Genomic DNA, 20,911 nt, shown 5'->3' with positions numbered 1-20,911 from the left:
GGGCCCCACCGGGAGCGGACCGGGCCCCCGAGGGCGCAGCGGACACCGGCTGCCGGCTTCACCTCCCTCCGGCCCCGCCCTCCCTGCCCCGCCGGGCACGAGCGGGGTTGTGCCGCTGCCCCCCACAGGCCAGGGTGTGGTGGCCGCGGAGCCCCGCGGGCGGAGCGCGCCCGCCTCGACGCCGCCCTCCCCGCCGACCCCGCCGGCGAGCTGCGCAGCCAATGGGGGCCGAGCCGCTGCGCCGGGATTGGGGCGGCGGCGGCGGGGGCCGGGGCGCGGGGAGGGGGCGAGGCGAGCGCTGTCAGCGCGGTTATAAGGGAGGGAAAAGTTGCCCGCGGACAGCCGGGCCGGCGCACGCTCGTACGGCGGCCGCAGCGGCAGGGCGGGGCCGCGGAGCAGCGGGTGGCGGCGGAGGAAGTCTCCGATCGCGGCCTCGCTCCCCTCGGGGTCTCCGCTCGGCGAGGTCCCGGGTTCGCCAGGACTTTTGCGCGCAGCCATGGGCGGCGTCGGGGAGCCAGACTGGGGACCTGAGCCGCGGGGGGCGCCGCTGCCCACCCTCCGCTGGGAGCAGATCCGCCGGCACAACCTGCCCGGCGACAAGTGGCTGGTCATTGAGCGTCGCGTCTACGACATCAGCCGCTGGGCACAGCGACACCCGGGGGGCAGCCGCCTCATCGGCCACCACGGCGCCGAGGACGCCACGGTAAGGCCGCCCACCGCCGGCCGGGTGGAGCCCGGTGCTAGGCTGGGGCCTGGTCGCCGGGCACCGTGCCCTGCTCCACCGCGGGTGGGAGCGGGAGGGGTGGGAGCCGGGTGGGGGCTTAGCATCCTTCCTACTCGCGCTGACCTTTGACCTCCTGGCGGGGGACCCAGAGTTGGGAGGGACTGACGGGGGGCCTGATGTGGAGTAAGAAGACCACAGCCCGGCAAGAGGACCCGCACTCCTGGGGGTGGACCCGGGCTGGGCTGCAGCAGATGTCTGTGGGAGGGAGGGGGTCTCAGAGGTGGGTGTGTCCGGGCAGACAGCGCTGGCCCTAGGTGAGGGGCCATGCTCTGGTGTTCCTCCGCTGGGTTCTGGGTCCCCCCCAGAGAGGGCTCTTCATGCTGGGTGCTTGCTGGATGCCAGAGGTAGGGCGGGTTCCCTAGGGGCTGGCAAGGATGTGCCCTCAGAGGCTGGAGGCAGGGCAGCAGAGCTTGGGCAGGGCCTAGAGGTCTGTGGCTTTCCCAGGAGCTGCTGTGAATGGCTCTGAGGGGCAGTGACTCACCTCTCCTGGGCTAGCAGCTGCGTGTGGGAGAATTTTGCCAGTCAGGCTGGGTGGGCCTCTTCGGAAAGCACAGTCACCCCAGGAACAGGCGGGCTCCTGTGGACCCCAGCTTCCCCTCTGCAGCCATGTCGAGACATTTTGGTCAAGGAGGAATGTGGTCTGTCCAGTGGGACCATTTGGCAGAGGAGCCATCAGGGTGAGACTCCTTACCAGCCCCTTTTCCCACAGACCGCCCACCGCCCCCAGCTGAACAATAGGACTTGGGGCCATGACGCTCTGTCCTTGACTATCCCAAATTCTAGGCTGATCACCCTGGGCACCAGGAAACCTTAGTTTCCTCATCTGTAAGATTCCAGGGGATGCATCTCTAACTGGCGGGGCTTTAGATAACAAAAGAGATTGTGTCCTGTCCCAGCCGGGTCAGTGGCCCAGTTGCCAGAACCATCTCCTCTCTGCCCACTGTCTTCTCTCGTGGGTTGGGCGATCTTCCCGGGACTCTTAAGGAAAAACTCTCTCTTCCTCACTTTCCCCGGAAGCTGAGAGGTTAGGGATCAGACATCTCCTGAAACTCTAGAAGGTGATAGAGAAACCCTTCTGCGCGTTGCCAGGGGGCCACGCGGTGGCCAGGGAGTGTGAGCTGACTGCGGGCTGGTGAGTGTGTGACCATCTCCAGGCCTATGCGTGTGTGACTGAGGCCTATGTGTGTGTACATGGTTACACATGCGCGTATTGCTGCCATGGCGTCAGGGTGGGGTGGGGGTGGGCTGGTAAGGAGCTGCAGCTCCTCCCTGCTTCCCTGGGCTGAGCGCTGGCCACCCCTCCAGGATCCTGGAGGTGGCCGCTCTGACCTGGCAGACAGGATGGAGGCTGGCGAGAGGAAGCTGATGAAGAAGGTTTGTGAATCACTTTTTCCTGCTTGGTGCCCAGGCGTGTGCTGGGGACCCTCCTGTGCGGGAACCCCATCATCCATTTAGCTGTAGACCCTGAGGCCCCACGTGACCACTTTCTCACTGATTCCTCACCAACAGGGTCCATTTTCCCATTTCTATTAAAAAACATGCTGTCTGTTCCCTGGGGCCATGTACTGGCTCTGCCATTGGAGGCTCTGAGTGACCTTGAACCAGGCATGTCACTCCTCTGAGCCTCAGTTTCCTCATCTGTAAAGTGGGGACAGCGGGGACAGACAGTGAGCCAGCTGAGGGCGGGACTGCGCCTTTGCAACTCGGTGGCCCCACAGCTGCCACGCAGTTGTTCCCAGTCAGCGTGTGTTGCTGGCTGATAAGTGTGAGTGTGCCCTGTAGACCGTAGAGTGCGGTGGACAGCCATGACATAGCCACCTCTTTGTCTGGTTCATTCATGTCTGTAACAGACTGTGATGTTAGGCCATCTCTAGCTTTCCTGAGGCCCCAGACACTGGGCTTGAGTTGCCACCAATACCTGGTCTGTTCAGGCCAAAGGGGTTATGAAGAGATTGGGGGTGGGGGACCCCAGTTTTTGTCTGTTGTGAGCCCACATGGCAGAGCGGGGCTCAGATCACCCAGGGCCCAGTGTGGTCCAGCCCAGACCCCCAGGCACCCCAGACCCTCCCCTGGAGCACTGGTGGGTGTGGGGTAGCCATGTCGCAGGGGCTATGTTCCCGCAGCCACCTCTTCTTACCAGCCCCTGCAGCCCATCAGCTGTTCTCCTGTTCAGGCCACAGAAGCCTTCCTGCCAGGAAATTCCCAGAGTTCCTGTGCCGTGAAGTCAGCCTGTGGCCATCCTGGGATACAAAGCCGGGTACCCTGGGGAGAGTGCTCTGGGCCCTGAGCCAGGTTTGTCTAAGAGTCATAGGCGGTCTGAGACTAGTGGAGCCAGCCAGGGAGGGGTGAGGCCCAGCTGCTGCTGGTCATAAGTTGACCAGGGCTGGGCGCTGAGCCCCTACTATGTGCCAGGCTCCGAACTCAGCACTTGATTTATAGACAGTCCCTCGTTGAATCCTCATGATACTTCTATGGGACAGGTACTGTTATTATTTCCATTTTACAGATGAGAAAACTGAGACTCAGAGGCAAAATGACTTGAAATTAAGTGATGGGTCTCGGATGTGAATCGACAACCCATGCTCTTAACCACCTGCCCCACTGCCACTTAGCTGTTTATTTCATTCATTCATTCTTCAATTATTAACTCGCTAGATTCAACAGCAGTTACCAGCAAGCATATCCTATATGCCAAACCTTGACCTAACCTCTGAAGATACTGCTATGAACAGAAAATCTGCTGGGAGGGACTTCCCTGACAGTCCAGTGGTTAAGGCTCCACACTTCCACTACAGGGGGCACAGGTTTGATCCCTGGTTGGGGAACTCTGATCCCTCATGCTGCATGAGGCAGCAGAAAAAAAATCTGCTAGGAGGATGTTCCTTGGTGGAGGGAACAGCTAGGGAAAGGCTCAGAGGTGGGGCCATACTCTGTGCGTTCGGGGAATAGCAAGACCATCAGCGTGGCTGGAGCCGAGCAGTGAGAAGGGCCAGCAGTGAGGACCGGAGGTAGCAGGGGAAGCAGGACTTTGGTTTTATTCTAACGGGAGAATGCAGGGCAGAACAGAGCAGACAGGGGAATCTGACATATCCATACATTTTAAAAGGATCCCTAGTGAGGAAGGGGAAGGCAGAGCCTCCCAGGAGAAGAGGGAGGTGTTAAGAGATGATGGGGACCTCCCGGCAGGGGAAGCCACTTGGGAGAGGTGGCCGTTCACCTGGGTCCTGAGATGCAGGTGTGTCCAGGGGAGAGGGCGGGTGATGCTGTGGGCTCAGGGACACCAACGGGAACCATTAGGATCTAACTCCGGGTGGTATTCAGACAATAAACTGCAGAGGTGATTCCAGTGTTAGCCCATTTTGCAGATGAGGAGACTGAGGCAGAATATGAGTGATTTAAAGGGACCTTCTTGGAACCCTCAAAGAGCAGGACCTTTGTCCTTGGGCTTGGAAGGTGGGGTTTGTGTCTGGGACTTGGGTAGGGGCAGACCTGAGCAGATCTGAGGCTCTGGAGTGAGAGTGGGGGACTCAGATGACCTGGCCCCAGGGCCCACACTGCTTCCACCTACCACGCTGGCTGCCTTGAAAGCTGCTTAATGGCCTCTTCCTGTGAAGCGTGCCCTCTCTGGGCTCTATAGGCGTTTTCTGCAATGTCTCCACCCACCCAGGCCCCTGGCGGGGCTGGGGGTGGGGCAATAGTGGGGTTGCCATGCCTTGGGGAGGTGTCAGGATTGTGTGGTGCTGGGCAGGAATGTGGGGATGCTAGCGGCCTAAGCACCCTGGCAGCCCGTTTGCATTTCCTCGTAAGGACACCCAAGCGGCAGTCATGGGTTTCTCAGGAAACAGCAGTGGGAAAGAACCAGAGCTCAGTGGTGGAAAGAGGACCCAGGGGTCCACTTCAGGCCATGGCTGAGTCAGCGGCACCTGTGAGGCCAAGGGTGCTGGATGGAGGAGACCGCCCCCTCCCAGGCCACTGCACTCATCACCAGGGACACCAGGGGTGCTGGGGGGATGGGGCAACTTCCTGGGGGCATCTGTCCTTGAGCGGGACTCTGCTGCTGGGGCAGGAGTTGGATACTCCTGTCCAGAGCTGTGTGCCTTTTGGCCTCAGTTTCCTCATCTATAAAATGGGGATACTGATGGTGCCTCCTCATTGGCTGGAAGGAGCATCTGGCCACTGGGAGTGAGATCCAGCTCTCCTTTCAAATCTTCCCACTCGGGAGGGAGGGAGAAACGAGTTCCTGAGTGTGTCCACCCCCATCCTCACAACCCACTGGCGCCTCCTGAGCCGAGGTTAAGAGGAGCAGACCCAGGCCACCTGAGCCCCCAGCTGCTCCACCCCTTTCTTGATCTGGAACATTCCAGATTCTTTGAAGAAGTGACCAGAAATGCTCCCCGCCCCCACCTTATCTCTGGGGTGGAAGGTGTCCTGCCTGCTCGCCTCAGGCTGCCCAGAACGTGACCAGCAGGGCGCACCTCCACCCTCCTGCCTCCCGCCCATGGGCCTGGATCTCTGGGTGGACCGCGGGGAAGGGCAGCTGAGGCCACGGGGACTGGATGCCGGGCCCCTTCGCAGTGCTCCACCTGCACTGACTCAGTCCTCCAGCAGCCCCGCGAGATGGGCACGAATGATTCCTGATTCACTGATGACCAAGTACAGGATGGAGCAGGGGTGTGATCTTTTCTGCGGCTCCACGGCTTGGCGTGGCTCATAAATGGCTCGGCTCCTACCCTCTGCAGGCTGCCTCCTGAATCTCCCCACGCCTGCCCTTAACCAGCTGCTCCCTGGAGTTCAAGGCAGGCGGGGCTGGGGGCCTGGGCAGGAGCCGCTCTGAGGCTTCCGGGCACTGAAGCTGGGCTGGGTGGGAGCTGTGCCCTGGGAGGGCATGAACCTCACAGGAGATCCCTGGCTCTGAATCCCCACTCTGCCACTGCAGACTCAGGGCGGGTGGCCCCACCATTCTGAGCCTCCATTCCCTCCCCGGCAAAATGGCTCAGACCCCTGTCTGGTGGGCTGTGGAGGGTCGGCTCTTGTCCACATGTTCACACCTGCCATCCTGACCCTGCTCTGTGCAGGGCTCCGAGGCCACTGCTGTGAACAGGGTCTGTCCCTGCCACCTGCAGTCTATGTTTAGAGACACCATTTTAGTTCTAGAAGTTTCACCCAAGTCTGTTCCAAAAACTAGTGAGGGGCCTAAATTGTCACCTCCGTGGGGGAAAGTCACAGGGTTTGCACCCGTGCAAACATCCTGAGAAGATGTTTCCAGGTGCTCCGGGGGTGGGGCGCAGTGTAAGGCTGGGACCTCCTGCAGTGCCCTGAGACTTGGTCAGTGCAGCCCCAGAAATGCCAGGACCACCCTCCTGACCCCCACACCCCGGCCTCTGAGCAGCCAGATCCTTGGTTACTCAGGGTGGTGACCAGCCTCCCACCTAGGAGACCCACCGTCTCCCCTCTGACCGGGAGTGGCCACCCTGAGGCCACAAGCACCATTTTACAGTCAGACCAAGTTCTGGTCCAGCCTTCATCAGATGGAGCTGTGTGACCTTGGGTAAGCGGCTCAGCCTCTCTGAGTCTTCTGCCCATTGAGATTCCTGAATGTTTAAACAGAGACCAAAGAGGACTGGGTCACACGGCCCCAGCCAATAGTCCAGGAAAAAAAAAAAGCAAAAACTGTTTGCTGAGGTTTGGGTCTGAAGCCAGGGATCTACTCTGTTGATGCTCAGACCACAAGAAGTGTAGGCTCTGAGTGCTCACCCAGCCCCAGGAACCTGAGCTGCTTTCCCAGTACCTACTGCAGCACTGCCTTCCCGCCCATCAGTTAGAGACTTGTCGGTGAGCTCCGGGATAGTCCCACCTGGACCTGAGGGGGCTCACCCCTTCCTTACTCACTGTAAGGGGCACGCCTGGCTGGAGGTCTCGGGCGGTCCTGGCTCTGGCCTCTCCTCGGGGCATCTCCAGGCCTGGCTTGGGTACATCTGGGCGAGGGGAAAGGAGTCGGGGAGGTGACCGGCTGCCCCAGCTGCTCGGCTCAAGAGCATGGCCTCGGAGCATCTGGGGTCTGCTGGGTCCTAGGGTGGCCCCAGAACAGACCCAGAGGAAAGGAGAGAAGGGGGACTGGGAGGGTGGACATGCTGGGGCCGTACCCACAGGACACACATCTGCTGTGTGTGTGTGTGTGTGTGTGTGTGTGTGCGCGCGCGCACGTGTGCACGCGCACGCCAGGCTGTGTCTCTCTGGGTGTCTGGGTGACTGCCCGTGTGCATTGTTCCCGAGCGTGACTATGAACCTTTGTGGGTTGGTGTCTGGTTGTGTAGAAGCACACGCTTATGGCACTGAATTTCTGTGACACCTGTGAGCCTCGGGTGTTACACCCTTTGTGAGCGTGCCATGTGCCTCTTTGTATGTGGGCTCCGTGCACCACCAGGGGGGTTTCAGAGGAAATGAGAATCAGAGTCAATGCTCATTCAGGCTTAAAACAGAAGGAAATTCTGACATGCTACACATGGATGAACTTTGAAGACATTATGCTAAGTGACAAGTCAGTGACAAAAGGACACAGACTATATGATTCCTCTTCTAAGTGTCAATACTTTTTTTTTTCCTGGCTAAGCTGCATGACTTGCAGGACTTTAGTTTCCTGACCAGGGATTGAACCTGTTCCCTGTGCAGTGGAAGCATAAAGTCCTAACGACTGAACCACCGGGGAATTTCCTTCATGTCAATTCACAGAGAGCAGCACCTATGGTTTTCAGAGGCTGTGAAGTGAGAGTCGCTCAGTCGTGTCCGACTCTTTGCGACCCCATGGACTATACAGTTCATGGAAATTCTCCAGGCCAGGATACTGGAGTGGGTAGCCTTTCCCTTCTCCAGGGGATCTTCCGAACCCAGGGATCAAACCCAGGTCTCCCACATTTCAGGCAGATTCTTTACCAGCTGAGTCACAAGGGAAGCCCAAGAATACTGGAGGGGGTAGCTTATCCCTTCTCCAGCAGGTCTTCCCGACCCAGGAGTTGAACCGGGGTCTCCTGCATTGCAGGCAGATTCTTTATAAACTGAGCTATGAAGGCTGGGAGAGGTAGAAATGGGGAGCTAGTGTTTCATGGGGACATAGTTCCAGCTGAGGTAGATGAAGAAGTTCTGGAGATGGATGGCAGGGATGGTTGCCCGACAATGTGAATACATTTAATGCCGCTGAACTGTACACTTCGAAATGGTGAAAATGGTCAATTTTATATATGTTTGACTATAATTAAAAAAAAAAAGTTAATGCTCTTGGCTCTAGAGCCAGAAAGGTCTGGAGTCTCATCCCTTGGATTTGCCCAGTTCCAGGCAGGAGAACAGACTCGTTCGGGGTCATGGTGAGCAGGGTCAGCCAAGCACAGGAGCACTCTTCCTCTTAGCTCCCCGGCCAACACTCCCCAGGTGGCCAGCGCCATGGCAGCTTCCTGGGGGGCCCCCTCCCCTCGACCCCCTGTCTCCCAGGGGTGCTTCCCCCGCCATCAGAGCTCTTCCAGTACAGCCCCATCCCCTACTGTGAGCTCCAGGGAAGGGCCCCAAGTCAGCCTTCCCAAGGACCTAGGTTATTCCAGAAGCTACAGCCTCGGAGCCCCCAGGTCCTCAGGCTGGTCCAACCCCCTGGGCCAGGAGGGGAGAGCAGCTAATAGGAAAGGGGAACCCCTCGGGTGAATCCTACAGGTGTGGCCTCTAGGCGGGGGCTGAAGGGGGCCTGAGGTTCTTCTGAGCCCGGCACAGAGTGGTGTGGGGGATGTCGTGCAGTAACTCCAAGGGGCCTGCCTGGCTGTTGGAACACCCACCAGGTGCTGCTAGGCTCATTAGCGAGAGGACAATAGCAGCCAGCAGTCACCTTCCCGGGGACACCCCCACCTCAACTGGCCCCAGGCACTGCTTCCACCGTCCAGGCTGCTGGTCAGCTGGGGCTGGCTCACTCAGAGAGCCTCTGCAAGTCCAAGGATAAAAACCTGTTTGTGAACGACAGAGAGCCAAGGACGAGGGCTAGATCAGGAACACTGAGCCCCAGGTGTGACGTTCAAGTTTACGCACAGTTCAGCGCTGCCAAGCGTGAGCGGTGGGGGTCACTTCCTGACCAGTCCTCTCCTCTTTATCTTTATCCCTCGGCCCTTTATCTTGCCTGAGGTCGCTCTCTTCCTCTGACCCCTTCTGCTTTGCGCCCTGCCCCTACCCCTCACCACCATTACAGAGAATAACAGGAATGTTAGATTGTTTATTAAACTTATATTTAAAAAAAAAACAACACTTATTTTCCCCTCCTGCTTTTCAAATTAGGTAAGTTTAACTGTTCAAGCATCTTCAGGCTGTGTGGTCTTCGGTGGATTTTTTTTTTTTTCCTCCTGGTGGCCCAGTGGTCATCAATTGCCAATTTCCTCACTTGCATGTTACTCACTGCTTATGTTTGTAAAAGCTGGTAGATCTGACATTTGTGACCCAGTAGAAAAGCATAGGATTTTGAGAAAGCTTTACCTCTGATCTTTTTTGGAAAAGTCAAACCCTTTCATGAACGGAAGCAGGGAAAACTTTCTATAAATCCAGATTTTAAAACACCCAACCAAGTTTGGGGAAAGGCCCCACGGCAGGGTGAAGCAGTTGGAGCCCAGTAGGCGAGGGATACCCAAGCAGGGCACCCAGAGCCTGGGCAGGACCAGGGAGGGCTCATGGGCAAGGCTGACTGTTGCTCAGTTGTGACTGCTGAACAACCAGCTGCCCGCCTGCCCGCCTGCCTGCCTGTTCTGCCCTTCCATCAGCAGCCCTTCTGCTCTGTCTCTGCCTGCTGCCTCTGGGTGCTGCTCCATCTGTCTGGCTATCTGTCCACCTAACTCTCTGCTCTCCTTCAGGATGCCTTCCACGCCTTCCACCAGGACCTCAGTTTTGTGCGCAAGTTCCTGCAGCCTCTGCTGATTGGAGAGCTGGCCCCAGAGGAGCCCAGCCAGGATGGACCCCAGAATGTGAGCAGGGCCCCAGTGGAGGCAAAGCCCCTCGTGTGGGGCTGGAAGAATGGGGGCATTGCTGGTAACAACTTCGTGGTTTGCCAGCCCCCCCGAGCGGACAGTTGCCGGCAGAGCTGTAGGGATGCGTGCACCAGCATTTCCTGGGGGACCCCAGGCAGACCCCCTTCCTTGCTCTGGGCCCTGCATCCCCATCTATGATGAGGATTTAGAGGGAACTGAGCTCTAAGGGTTTTCTCTGCTTCTCAGACTCCCCATACCTTTTGTGGGGGTGGGGAAACCCCAAGCTGGGCACTCCATCCCCTTTGGCCACACCCCTTGGACCCTAGGAGGGGCTGCCCGGGAAGACGAGGGTGGGGGGGATGGAGGGTGGGAGTGGGGGGCCTCCCTCGCTTCCTCGGCTGACCGGCTGTTCCACCCCGGCAGATCCAGTTGATCGAGGACTTCCGAGCCCTGCGCCAGGCGGTCAAGGACATGAAGCTGTTTGAAGCCAAACCCACCTTCTTCGGTCTCCTGCTGGGCCACATCCTGGCCATGGAGGTGCTCGCCTGGCTCATGATCTACATGCTCGGCCCCGGCTGGGTGCCCAGCACCCTGGCCGCCCTCATCCTGGCCGTCTCCCAGGTGACCCAGAACTGTCTTGCAGATACCTAGACTGACTAACAGCCACGGCCTGGCACACGTGGGCACTTGGGAAACGTTTGCTGAAAACAAACATTGACCAGCAAACAAAAATCATTGCAGCAAACGAAACATTTCCTTGTTTCTTTCTTTGTCTGTAAACAAAGAATGACTAGCCAGTGGCCCCATAAGGCCAGCTTCATTTTAAGTGAACTAAGGAAGCTCTTTACTTAGTTACCCCGCAGGGAGCCCAGGGTTCAGAGCTGGAAGGCTGCTGCCTGCAGCTCCATGACAGTCTTGCAGCCCCTGGACCTCCCAAGCTCAGCTGTCCTTGTCTCTTAAAAGAGGAATCTGGGGACTTCCCTGGCAGTCCAGTGGTTGAGACTCGGCACTTCCACTGCAGGGGGTGCAGGTTCTATCCCTGGTAGGGGAACTAAGATCCCACATGCATGCTGGGCGGCCAGAAAACAAAAACTAAATTAAAAAAAAAAAAGAGGAAGCTGGCCCACCAGGGTCTAGAGTGGAACGCCAGCTGTCGGGGTGTCCTGTGAGCTGGGAGGGCTGGCTGGCCAGGGCTCCGGGCTGGACCCCCGGTGGCTCCCTGCCACAGCCCTGGACCCTGCGTCTCCCCAGGCCCAGAGCTGGTGTCTGCAGCACGACCTGGGCCACACGTCCATCTTCAGGAATTCCCGGTGGAACCACTTGGCCCAGCAGTTTGTGATGGGGCAGCTGAAGGTGAGGGTGGGGGCGGATGGCGGGCAGCAGGGGGCCGAGAGGGGGCGGGGCTGCACGGGGTGGGCGTGGCCGCGTGGGTGGGCGTGGCCTGTCCCCACCCCTGAGAGCCCCCTCCCGCAGGGCTTCTCTGCGCACTGGTGGAACTTCCGGCACTTCCAGCACCACGCCAAGCCCAACATCTTCCACAAGGACCCGGACGTGACCGTGGCGCCTGTCTTCCTTCTGGGGGAGTCGTCCGTCGAGGTGCGTGGGGGGACACGCTCAGGCCGGGCCTGCAGCGGAAACTTGGTGGCCCCAGAGCCCCCCAGCCGCGCGGCGGCCCCACCCCGTACTCTATCTAATTCTAGGCTGAGCGCCTGTCCCCGGGGTGCCCCCTCCCCACCTCCCAGTGGCTAGAATCCAGAGTTGCCTTGGCCCCTTGGCCCAGCCAGCCCCCTGGCCCTGGCCCGGGGCAAGGAGGGCCTGGAGAGCCGCCCTCCCCAGCGGGCCACCTGTATCCCCACAGTACGGCAAGAAGAAGCGCAGATACTTGCCCTACAACCACCAGCACCTGTACTTCTTCCTGAGTGAGTGTCCCCTTGTCCTCCCGGGAGTGGGGCATGGATGGGGTGGGGGTCACACCAGGGCCTACTTTGTCCACTGCACGTCTCTGGTCACCCCAGCCTGCAGCCCATACGGCCAGAGGCGGTCACAGCCCTGCCTGCAGCTTTCAGAGTTCCTTCCTGCCCTCGGTCAGGGCATCCCGAGCCCTAGGGCAGTTGTTGGGGCCACAAGGTGAGGATTAAAGGGATGTATCAGGCTGGTGCCAACCTGCAGAAGGGGCATGGGGGAGGCGGTGGGGCAAGGACCAGCCTGGAAAGGCTCAGACACTGGGGGCCTGAGTGAGGACCAGGCCTTGTGGGTGATGCAGGCTCATCCCTGCCGGGTGGGACCAGCCTCCAGCCCTCCTGGAGGAACGGAGCCCCCTCCCCCTCCCCCTGGCCGGCCCGCTCTGCACCCCTGCCCTGCTCCTGAGCCCCCCTCATGCCCCTCCTTGCAGTCGGCCCACCACTGCTCACGCTGGTGAACTTCGAAGTGGAAAATCTGGCCTACATGCTGGTGTGCATGCAGTGGATGGTGAGCGGGGGCCCTGCCAGCTCCCCTGGGCACGCAGCTGTGGTGGCGGAGGGTGGGGTGTCGGGGACAGCCCAGTCCACCATTGCAAACAGGTGTGCATGTAGTGATGTGGAACATGTGTGCTTGAGAGCAGGGGGAGTGAGTGTGTGCATGTGTGGTTGCCAGGTCAGGGTGTGCTGTGCGTTTCTCACAGTGAGACATGAGGGTGGGGACCCTCTGGGCCCCCTCTGCCACGTATTTGTCTTCTGCGAAAGGCTCCCTTCATCCCACATCCTTGCATAGCATCCACGGTCAGCCCTTGAGGCTGGCAGGGCGAGGACTTGTCCCTTACCTGGCTGAGAAACCCAGGCCCAGAGAAGGGGTGGTGATGTGCCATTCTAAGGCACATCGAGCCAAAAGGATGGGGATGACCCCAGCTCCCCCTCCCGGCTGCCTCTCGGCCTCCCCATCTTCTTCCCTCCTCTACAGGACTTGCTCTGGGCCGCCAGCTTCTACGCCCGCTTCCTCTTGTCCTATATCCCCTTCTACGGCATTCCTGGGGCACTGCTCCTCTTTGTGGCTGTCAGGTATGGCCAGGTTCGACATGACAATCAGCAGGGCACCCTGATCACAGACCTCAGTGTTTCCATCTGCAGAATGGGGACGGCAGTACTGTCTCCCTGGGCTGTTGAGTGGCAGCATCCAGGGGGTGGCAGGTCTCAGGGAAGCCATCTGGGGCATCCACCCTTTTGAGTAGGGCTGCTCTGGGCTCAGCCTGGCAGTGGCCTCCACACCACTTGGCTGCTTGAAACACTAGTGGGGAGGAGTTGCAATCCCATAGTACAGATTGGGAAGCTGAGGCCCATAGTATAGATGCGGAAGCTGAGTGGTCAGCAGGATGTGAGGCAGTGCCTTGAACCTCCTCTGACAGGGTCCTGGAGAGCCACTGGTTCGTGTGGATCACACAGATGAACCATATCCCCAGGGAGATTGGCCATGAGAAGCACCGGGACTGGGCCAGCTCTCAGGTGGGCAGCTGGGGCGGGGCCCATCCTGGGGGTAGGGGTGGGGTCCCCAGCTGGGAAGAATGGGGGCGCTGATGGGGCTGCTGTGGGGTTGGTGCTCTGTGCCAGCCCCCTCACCCGTGCCCCACCCACTCCTGGCAGCTGGCAGCCACCTGCAACGTGGAGCCCTCGCTCTTCATCGACTGGTTCAGCGGACACCTCAACTTCCAAATCGAGCACCAGTGAGTGCAGACCCAGGGGCGGGGGTGCAATAGGGGTGGGAGTGAGGCCTGAGCACCCCCCACCCCGTGTCCCATCCACTCCAGGGGGGAGGCCAAGACATCTGCCCTGGACTTCCCGGAGGGCCCGGGAGAGTTGGTGAGCAGGTCCAAGGGTGCCAGCACACTGTCTCCCCCGCAGTCTCTTCCCCACGATGCCGAGGCATAACTACCGCAGGGTGGCCCCACTGGTCAAGGCCCTGTGTGCCAAGCACGGCCTCAGCTATGAGGTGAAGCCCTTCCTCACCGCCCTGGTGGACATCATCAGGTAAGGGCCCTCCGCTCACGGTGGCTCCCCGGGGCCCCCGCCCACCCCTGGGGCTCGTCAGCCCCGTCCTGAGCATCCACCTGGCTCTCTGGAGTTCTCGCAGGTTCCTCTCTGGGAGCTGGCATTCAGGGCCTTTCCCATCAGCCTCTCTGCCCTTGATCTGTGACCCCAGCCCCGTCCTTCCCAGTATCCGCTCACACACACAGGCCCAGGCCCGGTCCTCATCAGTGAGCAGAACTTCCCGACATCCCTGCCTTCCTAGAGCTGACATCCGAGCAGGGGGAAACGGAAAGCAAGCAGTTAATTACAGAAAATAAGTAAATGACAGAAAACGTGAGAAAGGGAGAAGTGCTTCAACAAAAAGCAAAGCAAAACCACAGAACCTTTGGGTGGGTACAGGAGAGGAAATGGGGGGTACCAGGCAGAGATGCAAGTTTTAGTTGGGTGGCAGGCTGGTGGTAAGAAGGCAACGTGTGAGCAGAGACAGGAGAAAGGCTGGTCGTAGAGACTTCTGGGGGCAGCAGGTCTGGGGCCGGGAAATAACGGTGCAAAGGCCCCGAGGCAGGAGCATGCTAGATGTGTGGGAGAGCCAGTGAGCGGAGGAGGGGTACACAGGACTTGGATTTTGGAAAGATGCTCTGACTGCAGGAACGAACTGATGGGGCAGGAAGAGCAGAGTGGGGTTCCTGCAGCTGTTCGGGGGCGACCGGGCTCGGCCCTGGTGGTAGCCTTGACGGGAACAGAGGCCAGAGTCTCAGCCAGAGCTCTTCCACCTCTGTGCCTTAACACAGGCTGTTCCCTTTACTTCGAGGCCCTTCCTTCTCTTACTGGTGTTTGAATTCCTCCTTCATAACCCTTCCCAGCCCGATCCTCGAAGCCCCTGCCACTTGGCCTGGCCCCTTTCAAACACCTGGCACAGAGTTTTCCTAGCAAGTTATTGATGCTTCTGGTTCCCCCACCTGATGTCAGACTGGTGGTGGGCGCATTCCATGCCTTACAAATCTCTGGATCACAGGGCTCAGCAAGAGGAAGCGACAGAGAGAGCCGGGTGAGGAGGGACAGGCCCACCCTGGTTCCTGGCTGGATGTGGCTCGGGCCCTTCCCCCTCCACCCAAGGTCCAGGTTCCACTCAAGTTAATGAGGGTGTAGCCGCCTCTCCCAGCCCTCTCCTCCGGCCCCACCCCAGCTGCCTGCCCATCTCCACTCACACTCATCATCGTGGGGGGAAGAGGTTAATATCTTGCCACTGAGTCCCTCACGTCTTCCCTACCCCCACCACCCAGGTCCCTGAAGAAGTCTGGCAATGTGTGGCTGGAAGCCTACCTCCACCAGTGAAGACCGCAGCGCCCGGGGCCCCAGCAGCCACCAAGCCACCCAGACAGGCTTCCTCACCTGCCTCACCTCACCCTGCCTCAGGCTGGAGACCCTGCCTGTCCTCTTGGGTCCCCTCCCCGTCTGCTCCACAGCCCACGACCGTGGCTCTAGACCCGCCAGGACCAGGGCTAGGGGCCTGGTGTATAAAGACACACAGTGAGCGTGACATGTTTTCCTAGAGCAAAAATTTAGGGGAAAAAATGTTATTTTTATATAAAAACAAACCCAGGTATGTTATGGAGTAGAATATTTGCATGGATCTTGGAACTGGAGTTCAGGTCCTTGGGCCATCAGAGTGTTGGGAGGTGAGAGGGTGGTGATGGATGGCGGCTCTCCGGGTTGCCCTCCTCCCTGGGTCAGGGAGCTGGCATCTGCCCTGAGCTCAGATGCCCTGAGGGCCTGGTCCCTTCCTGTTCTTCACCCAGTCACCAGCAACCTTGGTAGTTCACTTCAGGCTCACCCCACTTTACTCCGTTGCATAGTTGGATAGGGAGGCTTCTCTGGTGGCTCATTGGTGAAGAATCCGCCTGCCAGTGAAGGAGACACAGGTTCAATCCCTGGGTTGAGAAGATTTCTTGGGAGAAGGAAATGGCAAGCCACTCCAGTATTCTTGCTTGGGAAATCCCCTGGACAGAGGAGCCTGGTGGGATAGGGTTGCAAAAAGAGTCAGACCAGACTTAGTGATTAAACAACACAGAGACAGAGACCGAGGCAGACAGGGACTGAGGGCCATGTGTGGGGGCACCCCCCGGAACACAGGAGGGACCTCTGTCTGGCATCTGCATTGGCCTGATGGCTGAGGGGCCTTAGAAGGCCACTGGTGGGGGTCTGCTGCTGAGCTCAGAAGTATACCTGGCATCACCCCAGTGAGGGGGTCCATAGGAGGTGATCGGGATCTCCCCCTGCCCCATGCCTGCCCAGGACCTGGTGCTGATTTCCAGCCGCTGCAGTGAACCATTCAAGCAGGACCCCTGTGTGTGTGTATTAATTTCACTTCAGTTGTGTCTGTCTCTTTGTGACCCCATGGACTGTAGCCCGCCAGGCTTCTCTGTCCATGGGATCCTCCAGGCAAGAATACTGGAATGGGTAGCCATTCCCTTCCCCAGGGGTTCTTTCCGTCCCAGGGATTGAACCCGGGTTTTCCGCATTGCAGGCAGATTCTTTACCATCTGAGCCACCTGGAAGTCCAAGGGCCCCTGGAACGGGGCTCTTTCCGTCCCTGGAGTCTGAGAACAAGGTGTGGTTCTTCACTGAGCCTTGGGCTCCTCATCTGGAAAATGGGTGTGGATGACCTGGGCCTGTGGTGTTTGGACACTTCTGGGGGGGCCTTCGAGCTGGCTGTTGGGGCTTCCTGAAGATGGGAAGGAGGAAGAGCCGGGCTGCTGGACCCCTCTGCTCAGCAGCTCCGAGCCAAGTGGATGGTTTCATTAGAAGTGTCAGCAGCTTGAGAAAAAAATGGAAACGCTGAGCTAGGATTTCTCTGAGGGACTTTCTGGCCCGGGGGCCGGAATCTCCCCACCAGCTGCAGGATTGCCCCCACTCTTTGTCCCCAGGGCCCCAGACTGTGTTTCCTACAGAAAGTGGAAGGGGGCAGGTACTGCAGTTCTTGTCCACTCTTTTCCTGGACCATCCAGTCCCACTCCACACCGTGTCCCGCTTTTCTCTAGAGTCCAGCAGCCAGGGCGGGGGAAGTCCTGGACTCCAGGCTGTGACCTTGGGGAAGTTAGGCAATCTCTTGGAGTGGTAGTGTGACCTCCTAGGGTGACAGAAGAGATACCTGTGGAAGGCTTTTTGCTGAGAGCCTGCAGCAACAGGGCTGAGCCATTTATCTTAAAAATGTATACAGTCCATGGCCTTGGGGCCATCACAAGCTCTCACCTGGGACAAGCACGTGGCTGCCTCCCAGCCTGTTTCGTCCTTGAAAGGTACCTCCTACCTTGAAAGTAAGTCCCACTTTCAGGGCCCCTGCCCAGGCTGCTTGTTCTTTTTGTGAGTGTCCCCTTCCTGTGGTCACCTGCTGACTCCTGGTGCCCTGTGGGCCCTGGGATGGCAGTCCCCCAGGGTCAGTGCCTTTCCGGTGGCGACCCTGATGCCCTTATCAGGGAAATACTAGTGCACTAGACTCAGGGTCAGCAGACTGTCCGCGCTTCCCCCCGCCCCCCCCCCCCCGCCCCAAGCCAGCAGGAATGCTGAGCCTGCAGCACCTCCCAGGGGCACCTGGGATAGCGGCACCGATGTGGCGCAGGCTGTGCTCCGTGCTGCCCCTGGTGGTGGCCGAGGGCACTGCGCCCTCACGCCTGCAAATGGGTAATCGCCTAGGAGTAACTTGTTTAATTGCTTAGGAATAACTTATTTAAGGCGGCTTCCCTGGTGGCTCACAGGTTACAGTGTCAGGCTGCAATGCGGGAGACCCGGGTTTGATCCCTGGTTCTGCAAGATCCCCTGGAGAAGGAAATGGCAACCCACTCCAGTATTCTTGCCTGGAGAATCCCATGGACGGAGAAGCCTGGTGGGTTACAGTCCACGGGGTTTCAAAGAGTCGGACAACGACTGAGTGACTTCAAAAAAAAAAAAAAAAAAACCTTGTTTAAAGGACCAAGTGATTTTGGTATCACTGCAGACAGTGACTGCAGCCACGAAATTAAAAGATGCTTGCTCTTTGGAAGAAAAGCTATAACAAACATATGTGTTAAAAAGCATAGACATCACCTTGCTGACAAAGGTCCATAGTCAAAGCTATGATTTTTCCAGTATTCATGTATGCATGTGAGAACTGGACCATAAAGAAAGCTGAGTGCCAAAGAAATGAAGCTTTTGAACTGTGGTGCTGAAGCCTCTTGAGAGTCCCTTGGACTGCAAGGAGGTCAAACCAGTAGAATCTGAAGGAAATCAGTCCTGAATATTTATTGGAAGGACTGATGCTGAAGCTCCAATACTTTGGTCACCTGATGCGAAGAACCGACTCATTGGAAAGGACCCTGATGCTGGGAAAGATTAAGGGCAGAAGGAGAGGGGGTGACAGAGGATGAGGTGGTTGGATGTCATCATTGACTGAATGGACGTGAATTTGGGCAAATCCCTGGAGATGATTAAAGACTGGGAAACCTGATGTGTTCATGGGGGTCGCCAAGAGTCGGACACAACTTAGTGACTGAACAACCATAAAAGGACCACGGGGGAAGCCCCCTGGCCTCAATTAGCCATCCCTTTGCCTACTGCCTGAAATCCTTCACTGGTGGGTCTTCTTTGCCCTTGTTCCTCCTTGTCCCTTATGCTAGAATCCCTGGAGCCAAGTCATCCACCCCTCTCCCTAGCTGAGTTCCCCCTCTGTGTAGGTTTCTTCTGCAGTCCCAGGGCCTGGGCCCATCTGTACAAAGGAGGGAAGGGCCTTGGTAGAGCCGCAAAGAAAAGCCATGTCCCTGCTTTATGGTCTGCACAGTCTTGGGCCCAGAAGAAAAGCAAAAGTCTTTAGGGAGGCCTTGTTCATTTGCCCCTTCAATCAGCCAGCATTTATTTACTTGGAGTCTTCCAGGAGATGGCCTGGGCAGATTGGGGAAATGGAAATTCACAAGAACCAGCCCATGCCTGTAATGTTGGGAGTGGCTGGTAGGTCACATGCCTGAACAGGCAGTGGGTTTCTCCCCCCACCCCCTCCCCACACCTCCATTCCAGAGCACCTGGCTGCCTCTGTCTCCTTGGCCCTTTCCAAGCCCCCGGTACCTGTCATCTGTCACCTGGATACTTGCTCTTGAAACATAATTTAGAAAAAAGACTCAAATGTCTTCAGAATTCAAAGAAATGTATTTCTAATAGCAGAGGGCAATAGAGACATGATCTGTTTAAGTCCTGGCATGCTAGGCGTTCGCTTGTTCTGTTTATGATGGGCTAGTTCCGGTCCTGGGGCCCGCCTCCACCCTCCAGGCCCTGGTTCCTTCACAGATGGGTGTAGGTACCCCACTGGATCCATAGCTAATCTTTTCCACCTCAGACTCGGACCAGGTGGCTCTTTGAGAAGCTGCATCCCGTCCAGAGGGGCACACCTCTCCAGGGATGGCACGGCTGGGACAGCTGAGTTTTGATTGCCTCAGGGCTCGGTATCACATGAGCGGTGGCCTGTTACTCCCAGGGCAGTTACCCAGTCCAGGTGGCTGCCACCTCCGCCCTGCCCCACTTGGCTCACCAAAGCCCTCCTCTTGGCTCCCCGTGGGTCAAGAGGGTCTGAGTGACCCACTGGAAGCCTGGGAACTTGCCAGGCTAGTGACCACCGCTGGGGCTCTAGGTCCACACCCAGCCCGGACTGCCCTGCCAGCCCCTCCTCTGGGCCCAGTGCCCAGCGCATGCCCACGCCACCCACAAGGCTGATACACTTTTATCAGAGTAGACACCTTGCCATGGGGAGCTCTTATCCCCTCCGCAGGGACTAACTCCCCTCGTCTCCACCCACTCCACCCAGCCCCTCGCTCCTCTGGGGAGCAGTCTGACTCTGATGTGGGGCAGGCAGAGCCCAGGCTCTGGAAAATGGCCCTTCCCTTGTGGGGCAGCCCTGCCGGGGGAAGGGGAGGGCCAGGCGGGCTGAGGGGCTGAAATTCAGCTGCCCAGTCCTTTTCTTCTGGCTTCAGCCTCTCCCTCTGTGAATCGAGGTTTGGTTCTGTGACCACCCTGGGGGGGCTGAGTCTGGCAGAGGGTGAGGATGAGAAGCCCATGGTTCTGTGCTGGGCAAGAGCCTCAGCAGAGTGTGGGAAAGGAGGGGCAATTGGGCAGAGAGCAGGAATGAGTCTTCCCCAGTCCCTGGCCCCAAGGGTAATGTGTGAGGACAAGTTTGGGAGTGTGGGGGAAGAAGTCACAGAAGGTCTAGGCCCCCATCAACCTGGGCCAAGATTTACCAGATGCCCTGAGTGGCAGCAAAATCCTTCCCACCAGTCTCCCCCTGCGGGGATCCTGGTGCTGGGCCCAGACTCGAAGGCCTCTGATGGGTGCTGGGGCAGGGCAAGGCCAAGGGCTCACAGGGTGTTGCGAGATGACCTATGCCCACTGGGGAATCACACACTAACCGGCTCAGCTGGGTGTCCCTGCCAGCTACACCGAGGTCACAGGTGAAGCAGCAGAGAGGACGGGGGTCTACTCTTGAGCCCTCCCCCACCCTGCTGGGAGCAGATGCAAGGCCAGGTGGGGAGCTCCTGAGGTTCTGGCTCCCCCGAAGCCTCTTGGCACTTCCCTGGTACTCCCAGCTTGATCTGCCAAGCTGAGCCAGCCCAGAGAGGAGGGCAGAGAGCAGGATAGGGGCCACTAGCAGGTAACTGCCCTGGCACGTTCCTTGGGACTCTTCCCAGGCTTGGGGGACCCAGTGAGCCGGTGAGTGGGCACAGGAGCTCTCCTCAGCCCCTTCTGAGACTCTGCTCCCAGAGCTCGGTACACTGACCAGGAAGGGGTAGGGCCGAGGTTGGCAGAAGCCAGCGACCTGGGGCCTGCGGGTGGTCCCTCAAGAGGAGGGAGATGGTGAATGAGCATGTCAGGAAGGTGGCCTCTGCCCCCCAGAGACCTTTGGAAAGCCTCACTCCACAGAGTCCCCAGGAAGAGGAAGGAGGGCTCGCTAATCTGAACCATTTGCCCAAAACTCCCGGCCTGATGTGCACTTTAGGGAAGGGGAAAGGAAGTTCTCTTTGAGCAAAGGTGTGGGGGTGGACTGAGGAAAGTGCTCCCAGCCCAAGGCAGGCCCCCTTCCCCATACTCCATCGACACCCCACCCAGCATTGGCGAACAGGACGTGGGAA

General features: G+C 58.5%; 1 protein-coding gene across 1 annotated transcript; it reads left to right on the top strand.

Moving 5' to 3' along the window:
- Positions 1-274: 274 nt before the first annotated feature.
- FADS3 (fatty acid desaturase 3) lies at positions 275-15,372 on the top strand. The gene is made up of 12 exons (XM_065937477.1): positions 275-703; positions 9,655-9,765; positions 10,192-10,389; positions 11,020-11,121; positions 11,242-11,364; positions 11,627-11,687; positions 12,161-12,237; positions 12,706-12,803; positions 13,148-13,244; positions 13,383-13,462; positions 13,641-13,766; positions 15,050-15,372. The coding sequence occupies exons 1-12, from the start codon at positions 497-499 to the stop codon at positions 15,099-15,101; spliced, it is 1,332 nt and encodes a 443-aa protein (XP_065793549.1). The 5' UTR covers positions 275-496; the 3' UTR covers positions 15,102-15,372.
- Positions 15,373-20,911: the final 5,539 nt, after the last annotated feature.

The sequence above is a fragment of the Muntiacus reevesi genome, chromosome 5, assembly GCF_963930625.1.
Source record: "Muntiacus reevesi chromosome 5, mMunRee1.1, whole genome shotgun sequence".
Classification (NCBI taxonomy): Eukaryota; Metazoa; Chordata; class Mammalia; order Artiodactyla; family Cervidae; genus Muntiacus; species Muntiacus reevesi.
Note: the sequence above shows the minus strand (reverse complement) of the source record. Positions and strands in the feature narration are given on the sequence as shown.

Excerpts from the sequence above, each read along its gene's own strand:
- FADS3 (XM_065937477.1), top strand. The coding sequence starts at position 497 with ATGGGCGGCGTCGGGGAGCCAGACTGGGGACCTGAGCCGCGGGGGGCG. Across the intron at positions 12,238-12,705 it reads TGGTGTGCATGCAGTGGATG|GACTTGCTCTGGGCCGCCAG; the intron begins GTGAGCGGGGGC and ends CCTCCTCTACAG. Across the intron at positions 13,767-15,049 it reads GCCCTGGTGGACATCATCAG|GTCCCTGAAGAAGTCTGGCA; the intron begins GTAAGGGCCCTC and ends CCCACCACCCAG.